This window comes from Triticum aestivum, chromosome 4B (genome assembly GCF_018294505.1).
Source record: "Triticum aestivum cultivar Chinese Spring chromosome 4B, IWGSC CS RefSeq v2.1, whole genome shotgun sequence".
Classification (NCBI taxonomy): Eukaryota; Viridiplantae; Streptophyta; class Magnoliopsida; order Poales; family Poaceae; genus Triticum; species Triticum aestivum.
The window spans coordinates 612,161,413-612,185,813 of NC_057804.1; the positions used below are offsets into that span (position 1 = coordinate 612,161,413).

General features: G+C 45.5%; 2 protein-coding genes across 3 annotated transcripts; one reads left to right on the forward strand and one right to left on the reverse strand.

The window, feature by feature from the left end:
* Window positions 1-8,477: 8,477 nt before the first annotated feature.
* LOC123093579 (protein PIN-LIKES 7) lies at window positions 8,478-10,849 on the forward strand. Of its 2 annotated transcripts, none has more exons than XM_044515563.1 (10): window positions 8,478-8,733; window positions 8,812-8,891; window positions 8,989-9,113; window positions 9,192-9,313; window positions 9,398-9,589; window positions 9,682-9,801; window positions 9,880-9,980; window positions 10,080-10,132; window positions 10,223-10,408; window positions 10,498-10,849. In XM_044515563.1, the coding sequence occupies exons 1-10, from the start codon at window positions 8,599-8,601 to the stop codon at window positions 10,620-10,622; spliced, it is 1,239 nt and encodes a 412-aa protein (XP_044371498.1). In that variant the 5' UTR covers window positions 8,478-8,598; the 3' UTR covers window positions 10,623-10,849. The 2 variants fall into 2 exon arrangements, with proteins under 2 accessions (XP_044371498.1, XP_044371499.1); XM_044515564.1 differs by having other exon boundaries at window positions 8,574-8,733; window positions 9,003-9,113.
* LOC123093577 (exosome complex exonuclease RRP44 homolog A) lies at window positions 10,725-20,357 on the reverse strand. Its single transcript, XM_044515562.1, has 24 exons — window positions 20,199-20,357; window positions 19,982-20,119; window positions 19,726-19,883; window positions 19,046-19,101; window positions 18,815-18,937; window positions 18,592-18,722; window positions 18,246-18,486; window positions 18,022-18,181; window positions 17,382-17,622; window positions 17,090-17,246; window positions 16,947-17,015; window positions 15,811-15,936; window positions 15,604-15,656; window positions 14,756-14,862; window positions 14,586-14,640; window positions 14,231-14,330; window positions 14,042-14,153; window positions 13,358-13,478; window positions 13,018-13,077; window positions 12,829-12,934; window positions 12,369-12,464; window positions 12,209-12,290; window positions 11,972-12,037; window positions 10,725-11,128 (listed from the first exon to the last, which is right to left on the reverse strand). Exons 1-24 carry the CDS (start codon window positions 20,250-20,252, stop codon window positions 10,933-10,935), a joined length of 2,808 nt encoding a protein of 935 aa, XP_044371497.1. The 5' UTR covers window positions 20,253-20,357; the 3' UTR covers window positions 10,725-10,932.
* Window positions 20,358-24,401: the final 4,044 nt, after the last annotated feature.

Genomic DNA, 24,401 nt, shown 5'->3' on the forward strand with positions numbered 1-24,401 from the left:
CGCGCCAGCGCGTGTAGTCGATGAGGAAGACGATGACTGGGGGAGATGGGTGGGCCTGGCGCTATGCACATGGGCCAAAGTACACATTGAACTTGGGCCAAAAGGTAAGTACTCTCTTTCTTCTCTTTAATTTCTGTTTTATTTTTTTTCAGGGGTAAAAATGTTAAACAAACGTCTCATGGATGGTCAAACCCCTTTGACCGGACGGAAACGGAACGGAAGGGCATTTTTGTAAGGTCACTTAACGGCGGAGGGGCAAATTTGAGCAGGCTTCGAAGTTAGGGGCATATCTGAGTAGGTGGTTCGAGTTAGGGACAGAAATGCAAATGGCCCTAAAAAAATACTCATATACATAATATGACACCCTATGATTAACATACATACATGGTGTTGTCCTTGTCCTGCTAATTCCTATCTAGGTCGTATTGATTTCTTGGTCATGGTGGCAGCTGAGGTGAGGATGTGAGATAGGTTTAAGGTTTTTTTCAGAGCTTTTTTTGTTTTCGCAAGTTTGTTTGTGAATATTTTAACGTTGACCGCAATGTCACCGTTACTAACCGGGTCCCCAATGGGTATTGGGTCTGAGGAATAGGATATCGTCCCCATCCCCGTTGTACCCTATGGGGAAAATTAGTTTGGTAAATATCCCCATGGGGATGTTTTTCGCCCATCCCCACCCCCTAATAGATGAAATCCCCAAGGATTTGGCGGGTATGGGGCCTCGTTGCCATCCCTATCCACCACCATTGAGTGTTTGTACAAGTTCTGCAGGGCAGTGGTGACAGTGTTTGGACCACAATACTTGCGATCACCCAATGCTGAAGACATTGCTCAGATCCTAGCACAAAATGCAGCAAGATGATTTCCTGGGATGCTTCGAAGCATCAACTGCATGCATTGGGCATGGAAAAACTGCCCATTTGCTTGGCAAGGGATGTACAAAGGCGTCAAAGGAGCTTGCAATATAGTACTTGAGGCAGTGGCCACACAGGACCTCTAGTTTTGGCACTCCTTTTTTGATATGCTAGGAACTCACAATGACATCAACGTACTACAGTGATCGAATGTCTTTGCCAAGCTTGTTGAAGGTCATGCTCCTCCGGTGAACTTCAAGGTCAATGGCGCCACTACAACAAGGGATACTACCTAGCAAATGGTATTTATCTGAGATGGTCCACATTTGTGAAGACTGTCTCAAACCCTGTGTCAGGAGGTAAGAACTCCTACTTTGCCAAGTGTCAGGAGGCTTGCAAGAAGGATGTCGAGCGGACAATCGATGTGCTCCATTCTCAATTTTCTATTGTCCAATACCCCGCTCTGACCTGGTCAAAAGATCAAATGTGGGAAGTCATGACTTGCTGTGTCATCTTGCACAACATGATCTTTGAGAGCGAGTAGAAAGAGCCAGTGTTTGACACTGAACCATATCACAGTCAGAGTCCTCTTGCCCAAGTTGATCACCAGCTACCGACATCATGAGTTGCCTTCCTCAATATGTATCAGGAGATCCGAGACCCACAGGTGCATCAAGAACTGCAGCACTGTCTGATGGATTATCAGTTTGAATTATGAGTTTGCTTCGTTGAACTATTTGATTTATATTGATTTCTATTTTGTATTGATTTCTTTGATGAAGTATTTGATTTATTTTTTTTGAATTTGTGCCGAAGCACGTTGAATTTGGATCGAAATCGGGCCTATTTGCGTTGAATTTGGACCGAAATCGACGCCTGGTGGCGAACTTGGGGCTCGTGTTGTGTTTGTGTCGAATATTTTGTACTAGTTGGGTTACGCTTGGACTTGGTGTTGTAGTGTGGGTAGGATATGTGTAGTGTCGGTGTCGGACACGTTGTACCCTTGGCCTCTTATATATGAGGAAGCACCCCACGTTGTAACCCATGACGACTAGATAGCGACAGGCTCGCAAGGGGGTGTTGGTGGCATGTGACGGTGCCCGGGTGGCCGGTGTTGTGGTATCTCGGGGAGGAGCGCCCGTAGTCATTGCCCCAGGGAGTAGGCGAGTTCGCCGAACCTCGTTAACAAATCTCGGTGTCGTCATTGTCTGTGATTGCTTGTTCCTCGGGGGATCGACCGCATACCTCGGATTTATTCTAACAAGTGGTATCATGAGCAAGGTTACGAGAAGGTCGTTGTGCGTTGATCCAGAGGATGAAGAAGAAGACGTGTGGTTGGATGCCTAGGCGGAGGTGAGTTGCAGCAGCAGGTCGTGAGATCGGCGACTCGGCGAGATGCGGCGGCGTGTCACGCGCGGACAGACAGACAGCAAGTCAGGACGCTGGCTGCGAAGTTCAAGGTGGGTGCGTGGGTTGCAGGCAAGTCACGGGCCAAGGGGCAGCTGGTTAGCGCGTACGCAAGACCAGACACCGGAGTCGTGTACAACCAGGTATCGACCGAGTTTGTTATGGAAAAAAGGGACCGAGTCCCAGGAGGAAACGTCCTCGTGCCCGAGCCGGAGAGCTGCAGATATATAAAAGGCAGTCGTAGGGACAGGACGAGACAGAGGCAGCAGATCCAATCCGTAGAAGAAAAAGGCCATCGCTGGTTGTGCTATCCATCGGAATTAGCAAGGGCAAGGCAAAGCAAATTAGCTTAGCATCGTAAGTTGAGCCAAGGAAGGAGCATATCATGTGAAGACCAACTGTCGGCCATACAAAGAATCATGGTGCCATCAGGTACCGGGTTTGAGGTGGAGAAGTTCAACGGAACTGGAAGCTTTTGGTTATGGCAGACAAGGGTGAAAGATTTGTTGGCACAACAGGGATGCTTGAAGGCATTGTTGCAGGAAGCCAAGCCAACTAAGATGGAGGCTGATGACTGGGAGGAGTTACAGGTGAAAGCAGCCGGGACTATACGGTTGTGTCTGTCGGACCAAGTTATTTATCATGTGATGGATGAGAATTCGCCGAAGAAGATCTAGGAGAAGCTGGAAAGTCAGTTTATGTCCAAGACTGCGATGACCAAGGTGTATCTGAAGCAAAAGTTGTATGGGATGAGAATGCAGGAGGGGTCAGATCTTGTGGAGTATATGAACACCTTTATTCAAGTCGTGACGGATCTAGCACGCTTGGGTGCGATGGTTGACGACGAGGATAGGGCAATTCTGCTTCTTTGTTCATTGCCATCATCCTATGACCATTTTATCACTACTTTGACGCATGGCAAGGAGACCGTCAAGAATGAGGATATTACTGCGGCATTGCTATCTTATGATATGAGAAAGAAGAACGCGGTGGAAGTCTCTCATGGTGAAGGTTTGCTAGTCAAGGGAGAGGAGTGACGGAAGGGATATGAGGCAGGGAAGAACAAGGAAAAGAAAAAGAATATACAATGTCACAAGTGTAAGCAGTGGGGACATATGAGAAAGGACTGTCCAGAACTCAATGGTGGGGCAAGTGCTAATAAGGCAACTCATGGTGATGACTCAGACAACAGTAGTGATGTTCTCATAGTATCAGACAGGCGGTCAACCAAAAGTGAAGTGTGGATGTTGGATTCAGCTTGCTCTTTTCATGCGACACCCAGCAGGGAGGGGTTCTCTTCGTACAAGTCTGGTGAGTTTGGTTTAGCCTATGTGGGCGATGACACAGGTTATCGTGTTGCTGGAGTAGGTGACATCAAAATCAAGATGTTTGACGGAGTTGAGTGGATGCTTCGGGGAGTCAAGCATGTGCCAGGGCTAAGGAGGAATCTAATTTCGCTTGGTGTTCTTCATGATGGTGGTAGGTATTCCATTGTGATCGGGATAAGAAGACCATGAGAATCATAGAAGATGAGGTGACCGTGATGATTGGAGCAAGGACGGCTTCGCATCTTTACAAGTTGCAAGGGAGCACTATTGCAGGTGGAGTCACGGAGACTGGAGTTGCGGGAGTAGCAGTGGGGTCTCACGGCGGCGGCGGGTCTGGGGCAGACTCGTCGAGTAGCTCTCAGTAAGCTATGAAGAAGACAACACAAGTCCGGAGTACATGGAAGTTTGACTCATGGACAAATTCAAGATGGTGGAGAATATTCGCCAAGGTGGAGTTTGTTGTGTTTGTGTCTAATATTTTGTACTAGTTGGGTTACGCTTGGACTTGGTGTTGTAGTGTGGGTAGGATACGTGTAGTGTCGGATTCGGACATGTTGTACCCTTGGCCTCTTATATATGAGGAGGCACCCCACGTCGTAACCCATGATGAATAGATAGCGAGAGGCTCGCAAGAGGGTGCCGGCGGCTTGTGCCGGCGCCCGAGTGGCCGGTCTAAATCCTGCTTAGCCCCTTGCAGGTCGAGTTTGCGCATTAAAAATCTCTCTTATAAATGAAAGCCCTCTTCTGGAACATCAGAGGTTTCGGCGCTCGGGGACGTCGAGACCAAATTAAGGATATTGTCAGGGGGGACAATATTGACCTGATTGGCTTGATCGAAACTTTTAAGTCTTCCTTCTCTCCTCATGAACTGTCGTCTATCGCGGGGGCGGATCATTTTGATTGGAACTTCCTTCCCTCCTCGGGTCATTCTGGTGGCATGCTGTTAGGATCTAAACGGGATGTCTTTGATTTCGTCACTTTCGACCATGGGATCTTTTGGGCCAGCATTGTGCTTTTTCATCGTCAGCTCAACTCCCTCTGGGAATTTATGGTTGTGTACGGTTCGGTCGACCACTCTCTTTCTCCCCTGTTTTTGGACGAAATTTCCAACAAAGTTGAAGCTTGTTCTCTCCCCCTGGTGATTGGTGGTGATTTTAATTTGCTGCGCTCTCCGGCGGACAAGAACACTAATAATTTTTCGTGGTCTTTGGCCAACGCTTTCAATGATTTCATCAGCTCCTGTGCTCTTCGCGAGATTCCTAGGGTGGGATCTAGATACACCTGGACCAATCACCAACCTTCTCCTATTCGCTCCGTCTTGGATCGTGTCCTTGTTTGCTCAAACTGGGATTTGCTTTTCCCGCTAGCTACGCTTAAATCTAAGGCCATCGTTGGCTCGGACCATGCTCCGCTTATTCTGGATGCTGGGACCCGCTCAACTCTTTCCCCCCCTAGGTTTCAGTTTGACGCATCTTGGCTCCTTATTGAGGGTTTCTGCGATCTACTTAGCTCTAAAATTACTGCCATCCTGTCTGCTCCACATCGTTCCTTCGGACCCATGGATGACTGGCATAGCTGCTCGGCCCTTGTTCGCAAATTTCTTCAGGGTTGGTCCCGGAATCGCTCGGCCCAGGAGCGCAGAGACAAGGCCCTTCTCCTGGCCAAGATTGAGGCCCTTGATGCTCGGGCTGATATCTCGGGCCTCTCTGATGATGCTTGGTCCCTTCGGTTTTCCCTGGAGCGCGATTTGATGCATCTCCACCGGCTTAATGAAATATATTGGCGCCAGAGGGGCTCGTCCAACTGACTTCTAAAAGGAGATTCCCCCTCTGCCTACTTTTCTGCGATTGCTAATAGGAGACGGCGCAGATGTCTTATTGATAGCCTGATTATTGATGGGATTCGAACCTCTGACCAGGGCGTCATTCTTAACCATGTGGTCTCCTTCTTCTCTTCCCTTCTTTCTGCCAAGCCTGACCAGGGGTTCAGGCTTTCTCCTAACTTTTGGACCCAGGATCATCTGGTTTCTGCGGAGGAAAACGTGGATCTGATGATCCCTTATTCTGAAGAGGAGATCTTTTCTGCTATTAAGAAGGCTAATCCTAATTCTGCCTCTGGCCCAGATGGGTTCTCTATTCCCTTCTTTAAAAAGTTCTGGCCCATTCTTAAAAACCTGATCTGCGAAGTTATTCAAGGCTACTGCCTGGGGACAGTTGATATCTCCAGGCTTAATTATGCGGTTATCTCTCTGATCCCTAAGATTAAGGGTGCTGATTTAATTTCTCAGTTTAGACCTATCGCGCTCATCAATAATTTTGCCAAGTTTCTAGCCAAATGTTTGGCTACTCGCCTAACCCCGGTTGCCCACCGCATCCTCTCTCAAACTCAGTCTGCCTTTATCAGGGGTCGCTTCATACTGGACAGAGTCCTCTGCCTCCACGAAATTGTCCATGACATCCACAAGTCCGGGAACAAGGCAGTTATTCTCAAATTGGATTTTGAAAAGGCCTACGATTTGGTAAGCTGGGGCTTCCTGCGACAGGTCCTTTTAGCTAAAGATTTTGACAGTGGCATGGTGCATCGTATCTTGCAATTGGTCATGGGGGGCCACACTGCCATCAATGTTAATGGTCATATTAGTAACTTCTTCAAGAACTCTAGGGGCCTGCGGCAAGGCGACCCGGCATCTCCCATCCTTTTCAATTTCGTTGCGGACGCTCTCTCCAACATCCTTTCTAAAGCTGCGGAGGCCGGCCATATCTCCCCGGTTAGCTCCCACCTTATTCCAGAAGGTGTTACGCACCTTCAATACGCTGATGACACTATCATCTTGGTGGAACTTAATGATATCTGCATCGTCCACCTCAAATTCCTTCTCCTTTGTTTTGAAGCTCTCTCGGGGCTTAAGATCAATTTTTCTAAAAGCGAAGTTATTGTCACGGGAGTATCAGACTCCGAAGCTTTAAGGGTGGCTCGCCTATTAAATTGTTCTCTGGGATCTTTTCCTATTAAATATTTGGGTATGCCTATTTCATCTGATAAACTTCATGCCAAGGACTTCGCTCCTGTGGTGACCAAGGTGGGGAATCGTGTGATGCCATGGAGAGGCAGATATAACACTCAAGCGGGCAAGGTGGCCTTAATTAATGCTTGTCTCTCCTCCCTCCCTATGTTCATGATGGGATTCTACCTCCTTTCTATGGGCACTCACGCTGGTTTTGACAAACATAGAGGGGCCTTTTATTGGAACGCGCCTGATAACAAGCGCAAGTATCGCTTGGTCAAATGGGACCTCATCTGTAAGCCCAAACGCCTTGGGGGCTGGGCATTATTAACACCCTTGTTATGAACAAATGTCTGATCATCAAATGGTGGTGGAAAATCATGACCATCCCCCAGGAAAAGCCTCTTTGGTTCAACATCTTAAAGGCGAAATACTTTCCCTCTTGCAGTCCTATGATTGCCCGAGCCTCTGGGCGTCCCAGTTTTGGCGGGACCTTGTGAAACTTCAACCTATCTTCCAAGGCCTTGTCAAGTTTGTCGTCCGTAACGGTAAATCTCTATACAGCAAGCTCATTGTGGGTCCCACCACCTCAAAATTTAAGTGGATTTGGAGAGCTCAGATCCCCCCCTAAGATTAAGGTTTTCCTCTGGCAAGCCTCTCGTGGGCGTTTGCCTACGGGTGATCAAATCCGTAAACGTAATGGCCCGGGCTCTGACTGTTGTGCTCTTTGTGGCATGAGAGAAGATACACCTCACATTTTCTTTAATTGTGTCTTGGCTAAGTTGTTTTGGTGCTGCATTAGATCCTGGATGCACGTTTCCTGGGCTCCGACCTCCTTCGCTGACTTGCGCGCCTCAGCTAATTCCTTGGTTGGGGCCCAGAGGAGATTATTTTGGGTTGGCTTTGCTGCCATGTGCTGGTCCTTGTGGACAACAAGGAATAAATTTACTATTGAGCATGTTTTCCCTGCTAAGCCTGCTGATTGCTTATTTAAGAATTGTATATTTCTGTAGCAGTGGAGATTATTGACTAAGGAGGAGGACAGGGATGCTTTCGACGCCATGTTGGCCAAGATCCGCAATTCTGCTATTTCCATCTCTCCAGTCCATGCGGGCTCGTAGGCGTTACTGCGTTGCTCCGTTATCTGCTCTTCCTCCAGTCTACGTGCCGTGTACTGGCCTGGGAGCCATGTACTTAGACTTTCCCCTTGTTGTTCTTGGTTGATACCTTCTGTTCGTGTAATGGTTTTTTGGGTACTGTTAACTCTGCCTGGTGGCTTTATCTATAAAGTCGGGCTCTGGCCTTTTATCTAAAAAGAGTGGCCGGTGTTGCGGTATTTCGAGAAGGAGCGCCCGTAGTCATTGCCCCGGGGAGTAGACGAGTTCGCCGAACCTCGTTAATAAATCTCGGTGTCGTCATTGTCTGTGATTGCTTGTTCCTCGAAGGATCAACCGCGTACCTCGGATTTATTCTAAGAGCTCGGCTAGACGAACTTACCGCTGGTTGGCCCCAAGCGATGCAATTTCAAGCCCTTGCGGGGCGGAAGGCTGGAGATGCTCTAAACTTCTCTAGGATGAAATACATACACTCTTACCTGGTGATTTCAGAGGACAGATGGCTCGCCATCCGCCCATCCGTCTCTCTCTTTTGGTTCGTTCCTGCGCCTCCAACGCCGAAACGAGGCCGAAGGCAGAGCTGTCGAACGAAATTTGTATTTCTCTCCCCTGCTGAACAACCAAAAGTCGTTTTCGTCGTCTGCGCCTCGGCGCAAATGGAAAGCATCTGGCTGGGTCTGGGCGTTGATCGACACGCGTGGCCTGATGAGCACAACGTGTGCGGCCACAGCAGCCAACAAAGCGGTTGCGCCGCTGCATGGGCAGCACAGCACAGCACAGCACAGCGGCTTGGGCTCTTGGGCCAGTTCTTCAAAGCCATTCGCACCAGAACGATCTCCGATCAGCTGCAACTCTCTCTCGCTCTCTCTCGTCGCCTCCTGCAGGACCAGATGAGGTTCTGGTCTCTGCTCGCCGTGGCATGGCTGCCCGTCCTGCAGGTCCTCCTCGCCGGCGGCCTCGGAGCCTGCCTCGCGTCCAGCCGTTTCGACGTCCTCACCTCCGATGCTCGGAGGCACATAAACAAGGTCGTCACGCATGGCATCAGTTAGAGGTTTACAAGACATAACAGTGATTTCAATCCATTTGTTTGCTTGATTTTGCAGGTTGTTTACATCGTGTTCGTCCCGTCGCTCGTCTTCTCGAGCTTGGCAGGCACCGTCACGCTCAAGGACATCATTTCCTGGTTCGATCGAATTATCCACTAGTAGAATATTTACATAGATTAATGAAAATTGTGCTGCTATTTGATTGCTCAATTCTGAACTTGATGATGAGCTAAGGTGGTTCATGCCAGTGAACATGGGCATCATATTCCTCATCGGAGCGGCTCTTGGGTGGCTGGCCGTCAAGGCCCTGAAGCCAGGAGCACATCTTCAGGGGCTTGTCATTGCTTGCAGCTCAGCAGGCAAGTTACCACTCACACAGCAATAGCAGTTTTGTTCTCCATCTCTTTTTTAGTGCTAACCTACATGTACATTTTCAGGTAACTGGGGAACTATTCCGCTGATGATTGTTCCGGCGATTTGCAACGAGGAAGACAGCCCCTTCGGTGATGCCGACACCTGCAAATCTCTCGGCCTCTCCTACGTCTCGCTCTCCATGGCGGTAAGCTCATCGCCGCGCCTGATCAACTCCTCTGTCAGGACTGTCATGCATGGTACATTTTGGATTCAGAAACGTTTCCTGCAGCTAGGGAATTTCTTTATCTGGACTCATAGCTACAGCGTCATGAAGAGATCTGCTCAGCTTTACAAGAAATGTGGTGATCCCACAACTAACATGAGGAAAGAAGAAGACTCAGGAGAAGCCGAAAATGGCAATCATGCGGCTTTTCTTCCCCTGTCGTCAGGGGAATTTCATGAGGATGTAGAGAGCGACCCGGTAAGTAGTAGTAGCAAACTCTTTCATTGCCTTGAAAAGATTAAACTGTGGAGTGATGAACAAACCTTACATTTTCTGAATACGGGATGCAGGTACGTTCTAGCTTGCCTTCCAGTGATGTTGCTGGTAGCTTCCTGCACTACTTAAGAAGAGCAAAGGATTTGCTGGTAGAGATACTGAATGAACTGTGGTCACCTCCCAGTGTTGCAGCGGTATGTGACTCTGCTTTGCACCACAGTGATCATGCAAATGAGCTCTGGAATTCAGATCTAACTGCTACCGCTCTGTAGCTCGTAGGGTTTACCGTCGGCGCAATCGACAAGCTGAGACCGCTCATTACGGAGGAAGATGGCCCTCTCCGAGTAGTCCAAGACACCGCCAAGTTACTAGCGTAAGTCCAGATATATACCAGCACTTGTCTTGGATCTTGCATCCTGATATCCATCTGCTGCTGACCTTCTCTTGGATGACACCACAAACTCGGGAGCAGAGATGCTGCGATACCATGCACCGTCCTCATACTCGGTGGAAACCTCACAAAAGGTTCAGTTCATTCTCTGTCAGACTTCCTCACAGCTTTCTCGGTTTGCGCATTTTTCCCATGCTCATGTTTGCAAAGATTTGCACGGCCAGGCAGAGGCAGGACGACGATGAAGCCCCTGGTGGTCGTATCAATCATCGTGATACGCTTCGTCATCCTCCCCGCGTGCGGAATCGGCGTGGTGAAGGCCGCCAGCGAGCTTGGGTTCCTGCCAAGATCGCCCCTGTACCGCTACGTTCTCCTTCTACAGTCCACGCTTCCCCCGGCCATGAGCATCGGTATGCCGACTTACTACCATAGCGTGTTCTAGTGATGGGTGATGTCGAGGGTACCATGTTCTGAGGTGTTGGTTGCTCTGATACTGCAGGGACGATAGCCCAGCTGTTTGATGTTGGGGAAGAGGAGTGCTCCATCGTCTTTCTCTGGACGCACCTGGTTGCAGCCCTGGCGCTCACCCTCTGGTCGACGGTGTTCATGTCACTCGTGTCCTGAGGATCTCTTCAGCAAAAAAAAATTGTATGAGCACATTTGTACAAATGTGCTTCAAGCATTGACAAGTGATAACACAATATGATATGGCCAGAGATGAGCAACTGATGAGGGGAACACAGCAGGTCATGGTAGATTTTTAGCATGAATAAGGAGAAATTTCTACAACTCTGTGAAGAGCAATTCCAGGCTGATTTGACAATATCATAATATCACCTATGTTTGTTGAATTGAAGAATGGACCCTAGTACAGTGTCGTAGCGGAAAAAGGGTGAATGCGCTAATGTTACAATTCAATTGTACATTTGTTGTTTCATATGAGGGTGAGCTGCAGCTTGGGGCGGTGGGGCTGAGGCTCGACCACTTCCATATGGATCATGACACTCTGCAACACAGCATAGCTTATGTTTGTTCCAGACTTGGTTACTTTCTGGTGCACCTCGTCTACTACCCAGTCTGCCCCTTTGTCTCCCTTCGCCGTAAGATAGATGGGCCCTTCTATGCCAAACCTGTTGCGAAAATGTACCAAATGAGAACAAGAAAGGTTCACGGATGATGCTGGAATTGAAGTAACTACTACAGTATTATTTGGAAGTATTTGGAAAAAGCCCCGCGTAGCACCTAATATTTATGGGCTCCAAATTAGAATATGGATATCGATTTTGTTGATCCCATCATAAGAAATGCGAATCACCCGCCAGGTTTAGATGATACTGCAATAAATGAAGCTGGATGGATGCCTAATCAATCAAATCAATGTGCCACCCATAGTTTCCCACATCATCTTGGCATGCGTCAAAAATGCTGGCCACATTTTGTATCAGCTTTTACACGCCTAGAAACTGGGAAACTTCTGTACGGCATTTTGGGGTGCATTACCAGATACAGGAAGCAAGCAAATCCTAGCCTGCTAGCTAATCTCCATGAGCATTACTAAATTTTGGCATCGCTGAGGAAGGTTAGGGAACCAAAATGCCCCATAGTGTGTCAACCAAATGCTTGAATATCTCAATACTTATTAAACTACAAACAATTAGCAGCAAACTAATTTGTTTAGGCTGACCTGCCATCTCAGATTTCTAAGAACAAAACAGTGACCAGAAACAAGATTGAAGCTCAGAATCCATGCAATAGCAATTGGCAGATCCTAGTTTGGGTTACTTCAGGTCCATCAGTAAGTTGGTACTAATTTAAATTAAGATGATTGGTCAGGTCTTTGCTGGGGTGTGATTTTTTTATACTTGTGACTTCTGAGCAGGCCGTTCATTGTTAGTCTAACTTGGCAAATAAATGAGAAGGTGAGAGAGGGGAAAGGGGGGAGAGGGGAGGAGGGGAGGCGGGGGGATCCATACTTTGGGACGAAGACTATGAAACCATTTGCCTTGATCTTTACTATTCTAGCTTCAGTATCCACGGGCCTGCACAGTTAAAAGTGTAGAGCAGTATTAATGATCCTAACTATGGTCACCAGATGATATATGTACGTACTCTAAGAACAGACTTGAGCTATTTCTTACAGCCCTCGTCTTAAAGAACTTACTATCTACTGTAACCTATAAATAAAAGAGCCATTGACAATTAAAATGTACCTTGTCTTGAAATATATGAGAGTGTGGAGCTCAACCGATGCTCTGCTTGCCATTTGGGCATTTCTGTGCCTATAATTCAAGTCTGACATGATAATAATGTCAGTATCAAATGTTGCAAAACATATAAAGACCCACTTCAGTAGTGCATTGGATCACTCACTGTCAGCGATGCCCGTGAGTTGTGGACCATCCTGGAAGACTGGTGGAAGTTTCGCAATATCTAGAGCAGCAGCTAGCAACCTATGCACCACAACATCTGCAATCGATAAGATGTAGAATCAGAAACCAATCTCACAGTTTATACGTTTCCTCCTCTTCTTTCTTCTACATTTTAACTTAGTCTACAAAAAATACAACGCATTACAAACAACTTTCATTTTGTACAAAAGGTGCATGAAAATAGTTATTCCAACTGAAATAATTAGCTCATAGCCGGAGAAAGTACTCCCTCTGTAAAGAAATATAATATCGTTTAGATCACTACTTTAATGATCTAAACGATCTTATATTTCTTTACGGAGGGAGTAACATGCATAAATACTTGCTATGTCCAACAATCATCAGTCGAATTCAGTAATATCAATGAGCATCAAAGCACCTAACGGCGAAGAAAAACTAACCTGCATATCTGCGAATAGGAGAAGTGAAATGAGTGTACAGAGCAGATGCAAGCCCATAATGATAATACTCAGACAAGCTCAAATCTCCACTGCAAAAGTAAACTGCCTGTGTATTGCAAGAATAAGTTATATAGATATAGTTGAAATCAGTAAGTCAGAATATTTTGAACTTCAAAACTGCTATCATACTTGTGTCATGCATCTAGTTGCCAAAATCCGGATAAGCTTGTTGAAGTACGGGTCATCTCTCTGCATGTGAAGTATTAATGGCAGGTGAGATAACACTCCAAACAAATACTCCCTCCGTTCCTAAATATTTGTCTTTGTAGAGATTTCACTATGGACTACATACGAAGCAAAATGAGTGAATCTACACTCTAAAATGCATCTACGTACATCCGTATGTGGTTCATAGTGGAATCTCTACAAAGACAAATATTTAGGAACGGAGGGAGTATTACCCAGCTACATAGGACTGTCACCTAAATGTGAATACACCGTGGAGTAAAATAATACAGGTCATTCTCACCTTCGCATTATCAAGTGATTCAGCTAATGCTTTTGAGGATGATACGTCCAGATTTAGGCCAACAGAAGAGGCGGTACGGAGTAATGGCTCAAGCATCTCCTTTGTTGGGCTAGGATGACGCCTGCCAATCAGAGAAAAATTAACATGCTCAGAAAAGGTAATTTAAATGATAAAGCAGCTGCAGGAAAGAACTGGTACATTCTTTGGAATTGCTGCATAAATAGTGTAAGAAGATGGCAGTCACAAATAAGTTCTTAAACCATTCCTTGGCAAGGACAAACTAGTCAACGGCTGAATGTATTTTTTTCACAGCTGCCAATGTGTCAAATGGAAAATATTGGTATCAAATATCGAGAATGAGTTCATGAGCAATCATACAAATGAAACTTGGTAACATCAGGAGACGTCACAGTCACATAATAATTTTGGTATCCTACCTCATTGGACTGAACTCTCCTGTGCTATTGGGTATTTATTAATGATTGAGTCTAAGCAACTTTAGCTCTATAAGCTTGAATGAACAGGTCAACAGGTCAAAAAGTGTATTCAATTATGAATAAGACATGATCAATATTTTCAAAGGGATCTCCTAGAAGTTAAGATATACTTGGCTGCACTGCTAGAGTGATAACCTTAATCTGATCCAAATGTGACAAAATAAGAAAGAACAGAGCAAATGTGTACCGTAGCAATGAACACAAGGGGTAGTGCTGCAAAATCTTCTCAGCAACAGAAACATTTGCTGCCAACATAAACTCTTCAATCATTTGGTTTGCCTCGCGAATTTGATATATTCCTGTTGAACTTGAGTGTAAGTTTTTCAACTATATAAGTCAAAAATAGTACAGGAGTCAGGTTTACAAATCTGAATACCTATGTCGAGGGGATCATGAGTTTCACTGTCAATTTCGAATTTGACTTCTGCGGAAGCAAGAGTCAGAGCCCCTCTTTCGCAACGTCGATTTCTCATTATCTACATAAGCATTGAAAACATAAGCTTAATAATAGTACCGGTAGTACTACCTCCTTTCACAAATATAAGATGTTCTAACATTTTTCTGATTCGGATGTATATAGGCGCATTTTAGTGTGTTTGTTCACTCATTTCAGTCTGTATGTAGTCCATATTGAAATATCCTAAACATCTTATATTTGTGAACGGAGGGAGTACATGGTTTCAGACAAGAATATTTATTGCAGACCGAGATATGGTAACACAAGAACAAACCTTTGCTAATGAATTTAAGTTCCGCAAGTCTACAGTCAGTGGATCGGCCAAACGGCTGGAAATTTCAAGGAATGAAACGATCAATTTTATGACAATGTTTTTGGCCTGCTAGACAAACATAAAATTGTACTTTCGCATATAAGTAATGCAAGCTGAATGCCAGAAAGCACCTGTCATCCATTCTTGCTTGGGCTTCTACATAAGACATTGCAGCACAAGACTTGATAACACTCTTTGTGTATCTTGAAGATATGATATCAGCATCAGGTGTCATTTCCTGTACACAGAACATCCAAAAAATTCAAAGCTCCAGGATACATGAATTAGCATACTCATTTAAAGAGACAGATGTAATCACTTCAAGACGCACGAGGATGAACAGAACAAATGCCAAAGGCAGATGAAATAATACTCTGTTCGCGATACCACAGGATAAAAAATGCCAAGCTATTGCCTTAATCCAACATGTAGGCATGTTGTATGACTTGGATCTAACAAGTTAGTAAGTTTCTAAGCACACCGTACTCTGCACTCAAGAGTCTCAGAGAAGATTTTTCTTTGAGGAAAATGCCATGTCAAGCTATTGCCCTAAGCCAACATGTAGGCATATTGTATGACTTGGATCTAACACGTTAGTAAGTTTCTAAGCACACCGTACTCTGCACTCAAGAGTCTCAGAGAAGATTTTTCTTTGAGGAAAATGGCATATACAGCAAATTACGCATGAATTGCAAGAACAAATTGTATATAAAACTAAAAGGCTAGGGTGTATTGACAAATGACCCAAATCACTAGTGAAAAAGCTTGGTGAAAGTTGTGCAAAATAATTCATTGCATCTGAGCTTGAATAGTATTATGGACTCGGGGATCATAGAGCTAGTAGGACGCAGGGACTATGGGTAGCCTCCACACAACAAACCTTTTTCAACAAGAGCAAAAACCTAATGGCCACATTTAAATATCCCCGTATATCAGACAAATCAACATCATAAAAACACAATTTCACAATTAGGCTCACCCAAATGACGGAGAATGCCAGCCTCTCAACATCAGCACGAAGAGAACAAACATCTAAAAAACAACAAAATATGGGAAAACAATGAGTCGCTTCTGCTCATACATACTAAAATTAACGTGAGTATTATCAAATTCAATGCAATGCTTCGAAGCAGTTGATTCAGTAATCAGTAATTCAGTGTGCATGCCATATAAATGAAAACAATACCTTCAGTTAGAGGCTTCGGTAGCATGTCAATTCGTTGTCCAACAAGATAAACAGAAGTTGCCCTTTGAGAGGCCTCCTCATCAAGAGGGGTACCAGGATGGACAAAATTAGTGACATCAGCAATATCTGGTCAGTCCAAGTCAAGAACTGCAAAATCTCCACATCAATAGCAACAGCGTAGAACAAAATGGGAAAGAAACACATCCCATATATCTCCTGCCGACAACATATAGCTTTCATTACCCAAGGTCAAGATCAGAGATAAAATAGTTTGACCCCCGGAAACAAGGACTAGCATAACCAAAAAATGTAAAAAAGCCAATTATTACATCGGCAATGCTAGGGCATTCGCAATGGTTTGTATCTATTGGTGAGATAATGCATTAAACGAATGAATAGATACAATCCTGATTTAAATGTGTTGTATCTAAATTGGCCATATGCTTCAGCATTAAATCTACATTGTTTTTTCTCAAATTAGTGGCATCTAGTATGAGATACAACCTGCATCTCTCTCTTCATTACTCCCCCACCACCAAATCTTTAATCCTAATTGGCAATGCGTACATGGAGCACTGTGAATGCCCCCAAACCCATTTTTCATGGGGAAAGTATTCCTATTGAAATTGAGTAAATCCGCACACCAAGAGCAATGGTCTATCAACCAAAAAGAATTAGGAATTGAGTTTGATCCAAGCAAAAGCATATAGAACAAAATCACATGATTTGGTTCTTTCATTATGATTAAACAATCAAGCTTATGTGATGAACCACTGTGAATGCCCCCAAACCCATTTTCCATGAGGAAAGTATTCCTGGAAATTGGCATTCCTATTGAAATTGAGCAATCCATGCACCAAGAGTAATGGTCTATCAACCAAAAGGATTTAGGAATTGAGTTTGTTCAAGCAAAAGCATATAGAACAAAATCACATGATATGCACACTTATGAGATGAGCTCAAACCCAGGTAGATGCAACAGATCCTACTCACAATTTATGAAGCCATTGTCGAGTAAAAAAAGGAACAATGACAAATATTAACTCAAAAAGTACAAGTTCAAAAATTGAAGAGAATAAGATTAACAACCATTGCAAATTGAACTGTATACTAGGATGTAAACTGATAAAGGATACGGACTCCAACTTCAAAATTTCCATTTGGAAGCGGTGTGCAATGTAGTGCATCATCAATATCCCTACAACCTAAATAGCAGTTTAATGGTAAGAACGCAATTCAACTACAAAAGAATAGGGTACACTTGTCATGATTAACTTACCAGGTGGATCCACACTAAAGACTCTCACATGCCGCAAGTCTTGCCTATTAGGATTAGCCACATCCTCGGGTGACAATGTCCAAGGCAAAGGCGGCAAACAAGCAAGGACTTGTGTAGAGAAAGGTCTTGTGTTAATATCATTCTCTATTAGGACAACCTGTATTATGTGTATATCAGTTAGCATGCTAGCATCAAATGCATCATCGTAACATGCAGCAACTAACTGGATTACACAGGCTGGACTACAGCTCCTACAAAAGTGATGTGATAAAAATTAGGTATACAAGCTTGCCTCTGTTTCAGTTTCTTTATCGCCAATATCTCCTATAGTCCGCACATAGTGTCCTGATGGGTATCGAGACATGACATCCCATGAATCAACTGCAACGATAATCCTTTTATTTAAAAGATTCCCAAGTTGTCTAGTTTGAATCCGAATCTTAGGAATTCTTCGATCTTTCGACACAAATAGAGCATGAGCAACGCCCCCGCTACCAGCAGGCATGGGCATTGGCTCCAATGATCCACAATACCTGCAGTATACAAGTATTTCATTTTTATGCATCAATACACAAAAACAACTGAAGTTGCAATATAAACTAAATAGTTTGCTGGATGGAACAAGTATTAGCATAATCTTGGCAACATACAAATAGTGATGTCAGGTCTAACCAACCAAAGATTGTAAGAAATGACTGAAATATTGAAACCTTTTTTTTGCAAAATATTGAAACCAACATGTGTGAAGTAGCAGGGCAGAAATGCTGTCAACATACAGCATGCAGGCATATAGACGTAAAAACACGAGCAGGATATATCCTTCTGGGTTAATATTTCACATTGACTGAATGAATTGTGCATATTCTGATGTCATCTTTCCATATCAGGAGATCATAATTAGATAAATATCATTCAGATCATATAGAACTCACGAATTCCAATTCCGCTTGATGATACCAACAACACGTCCAACTGGACGACTGGGGACTGAAGCAGCTGATGATCCAACTGTTGATTGCGTGGAATTTGTGTTTCGTGGAGCATCATCAGCACTATTTGGAACCAACCGGACATCATCTTCATTATCATCTTCTGAAATAACAGAAACATCCATCAGATAAGAAAAATGAGATGCATCAAAAAATGAAAAACATACCATCATCATCAGCAATAAATGACTTCGAATCATGCCACTGGTCCTGTGGCAAGAGTTCTACAGCAACTATATCTCCGTCAAAGGACCTGTTCATATTTGAACTCCCACGGATAATAATCTCATCCCCAATGCTCTCACTTCCAACATATGCTTCAAATGGATTGTAACGATTAACTCGAAGCTTCCCTTGATGATAAATTCCACAGCGCAGACCAGATGTAATTTCCGACATAGGTTTATGCTACAATAATATCAAGGTAGCATATATTATATTTGACACTAGGTGGTTATTGTAGCAAGAACGTGCAGATGAAAATTGCATAATTAATACTAGCTTGGTATATACCTCATTGTAAACTATTTTCCTTTTGGATGGTCTAAGATCTTCTACATCTTCCATGGCAACATCTCCGCTACTTGGGACAACCACCAAATCGAGCAAACCAGGCTGCGCAAGCGATCGTACATATGACTCAACTGGAACCAGAAATAGTTTGTGAGGCAAACATAAAATAGTGTTGTAAAGGATTCAGCTATGAATTTCATGTAACAGACTATCCAACTAGCACCTGTCTCTGCATTTAGGCCTTCTTCAGTAGCTTTCCTTTTGTTATCTCTATCATTTGTTACCAGCAACACTTTGGCACTGTCACCGAGGTGACTCTGGTACCAACGAGCAGCAACACGGATTGCTGAATAGAGAAGAAGTGGCGAGTAAAGAGCAGAGCGTACATAAAGTGTACATAGAATAACTGGAAATGAGATAAACTGTACATAAATATAACTAAGCAACTCAGTACCTCTATCATTACGATCATTTGGGCTCTCTCCAACCATCTCCTTGACATAAGTATCCCTGTATGTTTTTCAGTAAATGAGTAATCCTAACCATATGAACAGGGAAGAATAACATTGCTGATGCTAAGCAGATGCCAGTTGATTGGGCAGCTTACACGTCTCAAGGGACAAAAGCAGAATTAGTTGCAGATAAGTACTAGCACGTTTGTAGTGCAATTCGTGCAGAGAAATTTTGCCAATGCAATCTGCAAATACTGTTCAAGTTCAGGTCTAAGGCAGCCATACATGCCAAAGATAACTGCCGTTGGGAGTGAACACCACTTGAACAAAGTTTTAGGAAAGACAAAATCAACTTGGCCCAGTCTAAATAATTTACTGCAAGTCAACTTAGTTGCCCTAAGATATGTGGCCAGAGATTCAGGACAGATGCATAGCTCAAAAAAAAACTGAGCAAATGCAGGAGTGATATCAGTAGCTTATTCCATGAGCTTTACTTGATTTTCTCACTCTAGTAACAAACTATAGTTTCATAGCTACGTGGCTTATTTCACCACCCCATCGCCTAGAAATCTCAACGAATTCTGCTTCGGATAGGAAGCAAGCAAATATACCAGAGCCTAAACTCACACCTACTGATCAATCAAAACAACCATGGAGAACCAAGGGTAGAATTCAGGCGTACCTGTGGTGCTCATTGGTGAACACGAAGAACCTCCGAGCGGTGTTGGTGCACAGGGTCTTGAGCCTGTTGTACACGGAGAGGTTCTTATTCTTCACTTCGTCCAGCACCACCGACAGCACCACGACATCCTCAATCGCCGGATTCTCCAACAAATCGATCTGCAGCAACCGCTCGGAGCATCAGCAATCGGGACCCCTGACCCCACAAGGCACGCTAAATACGAGACCATAGGTGGGAGCGGGAAAAGCAGGGCCACCTGGTGGAGCACGACGTTGGTGTCGACGACGAGGATGGCGGCGGCGTCGGCGTTGAGGCGGCGGGCGGCCGCGTCGCAGGAGGGGCAGGAGAAAGCGCCGCAGGGGATGTCGTCGCGGAGGTAGTGCTCCCGGACCACCTGCGCAGACGGGGGAGGGGGTTAGCTAGGGTTTCGGCGGGGCCTCGGCGAGGCGGTGGTTGTGGTGCCGAGCGGCGACCTTGACGACGCGGCCCTGCTTCGTCTTCTTGACGAAGGACTTGCTCTGCAGCATGTTGGCGAGCTCGACGGGGCGCGGGGGAGCGGCGGCGGCGGGGGGCGCGGGGAAGGGGGGTCGGGGGGCAGACCTTCGGCGGCGAATGGCGGCGGCGGCGGCAAAGGAGTACAGGGGTTTAATAGGTTTGTTTGATGCGTGCGTGGTCGGCTAGTACTGGGTTGACCTTAGGCCTTGTTTGTTTCATACTAACTTTTAGGACTTTTTTAAGTCTCAACTTATAAGTCATAAGTTCCTATCTATTTGTTTACAGGGACTTATAAGTCCCGAGCCCCTACCTGTTTGTTACAGGGACTTATAAATCCATGTTGCACCGCTGCAACGAGGCTCAGGAGAGGGCCTGTCCGGCGATTGGAGGCACCGCTGCAACGAACCGAGGCAGAACGAACCGAGGCGGGGTGGCGACGGGGCGGTGAACCGAGGCAGAACGAACCGAGGCGGGGCGGCGACGGGGCGGCGACGGGGCAAGAGGCGGGGCGGCGATGGGGCGGCGACGGGGCAAGAGACGGGGCGGCGATGGGGCGAGAGGCGGGGCGGCGACGGCGACGGGGCGAGAGGCGGGGCGGCGGCGGCGATTGGACCGAGAGGCAAGCGACGTGCGGGGAACGAGCCTGGAGCGACGCGGGGTAGGTCCGGTCCGGGATAAGTCCCAATAAGCTTGTTTGTTTCCAGGGACTTATTGGCTTAGGGACTTAAAAAGTTCCTATAAGTCCCATCTAAACCAAATAGGAGGGACTTATAGGGACTTAAAGTGGGCATTTGGGATTTATGAAATAAGACTCTCAAGGAGGGACTTATAGGGACTTATAGTTGTAATATGGTCTTATAGGGACTTATAAGTCCCAGGAACCAAACAGGTAAGGACTTTTTAGGGACTTGGGACTTATAAGTTGGGACTAAAAAATGTCCTAAGACTTCATGAACCAAACAGGGCCTGAGAGTCTTATTTGATAAGTCTCAAATCACCACAATAAGTCCTAATAAGTCCCAATAAGTCCCTTGTGTTTGGTTTAGGTGGGACTTATAAGGACTTTTTTAAGTCCCTAAACCAATAAATCCCTGGAAACAAACACCCTCTTAGCATGGATCTGCGTTTGGGTCCGGGTTTTCGATTCGAGTCTGAGGTCGGTCATAGGATTTTCGTAGCCATTATACAGAGTTTGAGTCTCAGGTTATTTTATAAAATAAAATAAAGAACTTCAGATCTACTTTATATCACATATTATGGCAGTACAAAGAACACACTCAAGCTAACAGATGTAGATGTCTATGCCTGAATTTTATTTTATTTTTTGAAAATCACGGGGCAGAGCTCCCCACCTAATATATTTCTTAATTTTGGAATCCATCTATTGACGGATTACAAATGAGAATTATATAACAACGTGTAATCATGACGAGAGGTAGGAACCTGATGCGAAGCATCCCTCGCTCATCCCCATGGACGTGCCTACATCTCCCTCAACACCACTTGGACCCATGACAAGAGCCCGAGCTAAGGCTATCGAAGATAAGGTGAACTCGCTCCTCTCCGAACTCCCTCTTCCTACTCACGAGACATGGCTACTACCTCATTCGGAAACTCTATGTGTAATCAGGTACATGGAGGTGAGCCAAGGAATGACTACTTGCAAGAGCCAAGACGACGAGGACCCCAAGCATGTTGAAGAAGAAGAAGATATGCTGCTGAAGCTACAGGCGTTGGACGACCGACCAAGTCCGGACGTCCGACGAGTTCCAGGACACGGACGTCCGAGCCTTCCGGACGTCCGGTACTTCGCCACCCGAACCAAGTCTACGGACGTCCGAGGCGGACCGGATGACCGGACGACAAGCACCCGAGAGAAATCTACGGACGACCGACGACTTCCGGACGTCCGGACCGTCACGAAGCTCCGGACGACCGACCCCCTCCGAACGTCCGACGCGCCTACGACCGAGCTGATTCTACGGACGCCCGAGCCCTGCCGGACGTCCGGACCGTCCCGAGCCTCCGGACGTCCGACGCCTTCCGGACGTCCGACCCCTGAGTGACCGCGCCCGCGGGCTGGAGCCCTTGTACCCCTTCACTTTGACCTCCTTTTGCACTAAGACTATAAATAGGACGCCCCACCTCCTAGTGAGGGTTAGCATAGGTTTAGCTCATATTTTGTGTGAGAGCCTTGCTCATCCACTTGGCTACTTCTCCTCGGAGCTCAGAACCTCTTCGGAGAAGATCCCCCAAGCGGATTCAAGACCCCTTTATAGGGAAGACCCTCAAGACCTCTGTACGGAGAAGAACGGTTCCTTTGTATCCTTACCTTTGTTGATCGTGGATGTCACTCTATGTTGTCGGTGATCTAGCACTCGTGTGATTGATTCTATGTCGGTTTAGTGTTCTCTCTTGTTCTCCCCGTGTTTCTTCCCTCGAGTTCTTCCGCGTGTTCTTCGTGATTCCCCGTAGGATCCCTCCAAACGTGAAAGATCGACCACTTAGGGTTCCGCCCTACATCATCTTGGTATCATGAGCCACGTTGATCACGTTTTTGGAGCCCCTACCCCGTGTTTTCTAGCTTGATTTTGTTGTTTTCGTCCTAATTCCGAAAATTCCCCACCAAAAATAGCCCCAAATTTTTTTTGTGATTTGTTGGTGAGTTGAGATTTTGTTGGATTTGGTCCATGGATTTGTGTTGCTGCGTGTGGATCTAGCTTTCCCCACCCTCCCCACCCTTTTCCATCCACCATATCACTCGATTTCGACCTCACCATCTTCTTCTTCCCCGGAAATCTCGCAGTTCTTCTTCCCGAGCCCGATTTTCGCCCAGGCTCCGGACGTCCGACGAAGTCCGGACGACCGTAAAAGCCCGGACGTCCGTGAAACCCTGACGAAACTGAACTTTGACAGTTCGGTCACCACCACAACCCCACATTCCACCACATCTTCCAAACCCACATACACCAAAATCTTCCCCGCTACCTCCTATGACGATTTTGCCATATTTTGGTCCTTGAGATTTTGAGTTGAGGATCCCGTATCCTTTTGTGTTTCGGCTATCTAGGTACGGTTGACGTCATCACCACCACGGCTCATCTTCGCAAGGGTCTGATCATCGCCAAGGACGGTAACTTCGACGACATCTTTGTCATAACTTGCAATTGCATTGATACCCACATTGTCCCTACTTTGGCGTAGCTTACCCATCAAGACTAGCCGTTGAGTATTGCAGGCAACGTGACTTGTGCACATTAGTGATCATACTCCATAGCATACCATACCATAGTGGTGCATATCTTGAGATCAACTTGTGTGTCACAAAGTTGTCATAGCATACACAATTACTATCTTGGTTCGTGAAGTTTTGCATGAGAAAAGAGCTCAAAAGTGAAAGAGCCACCCAAGCTTTTAAGCAAAGAGGAAAGATAAGCAAAGAGCTTATGAACAAGAACCACAGCATCATACTACATTAAGATTGTCATATTGGATCATCTTGGATCATTGCACCGAAATACCATACATATAGCATACTTGGGATAGAGATAGTTGCATTTTTGCCTAGTAGGTTGTGCACAAGTTTGCGTATCCGCCTATTGTGCAATCGTGCTAGCGTCTCTCTAGTATTGTGCAACAAGAGCATTTTCGTGGTTTCCACATTTTGGCTCACTTTTGGATTGCACAATCCCATTTATCTATTTGCGTGTGTGTTTCCGTGTACCCATACTAGCTTGGTCTACTTGTTGCATTTGCAAATTTGTGAATCTTTTCCAACTTTATTGAAGCTCACTTACTATTGCATCAAATTTTTTGCCACCATCCTAACCAAGCTCCACCATAAGCTTTTATGTGTGTAGGTGTGAGAACCGACAAGAATTGGTACCAACAGTGCTATTTCATTGTCCGCATTTGAGTGAACTTGATTCACCTTCAACTTCGGTCAAGGTACATTTGGTACACGTTCTTTTCCTTCTACCACTTACATTTTATTGAAATGATGGATAGGACAAGTTCTTCTACCACTCCACCTCTCATCGAGAACGACGACGATATGTCATCATTCGTCACCAAGAACCACCTATTTGGAGCTCAAAAGGCATTGCACCAAGAGCAACAAGCAATGAGGGACTACTTCGACAACAAATTCGACGCTCAAAAGCAAGAGAATGATGCAAGAA

Bases quoted from the DNA above. Each gene is read 5' to 3' on its own strand.
- LOC123093577 (XM_044515562.1), bottom strand. From the start codon at position 20,252: ATGCTGCAGAGCAAGTCCTTCGTCAAGAAGACGAAGCAGGGCCGCGTC. The intron at 18,723-18,814 runs GTGCTAGTTGGA...TTCTGGTTCCAG, and splicing joins AGGCCTAAATGCAGAGACAG to TTGAGTCATATGTACGATCG. The intron at 12,465-12,828 runs GTTAGTTTTTCT...TATCGATTGCAG, and splicing joins TCCTATTCGCAGATATGCAG to ATGTTGTGGTGCATAGGTTG.
- LOC123093579 (XM_044515563.1), top strand. From the start codon at position 8,599: ATGAGGTTCTGGTCTCTGCTCGCCGTGGCATGGCTGCCCGTCCTGCAG. The intron at 9,314-9,397 runs GTAAGCTCATCG...CGTTTCCTGCAG, and splicing joins ACGTCTCGCTCTCCATGGCG to CTAGGGAATTTCTTTATCTG. The intron at 9,981-10,079 runs GTAAGTCCAGAT...ACTCGGGAGCAG, and splicing joins GACACCGCCAAGTTACTAGC to AGATGCTGCGATACCATGCA.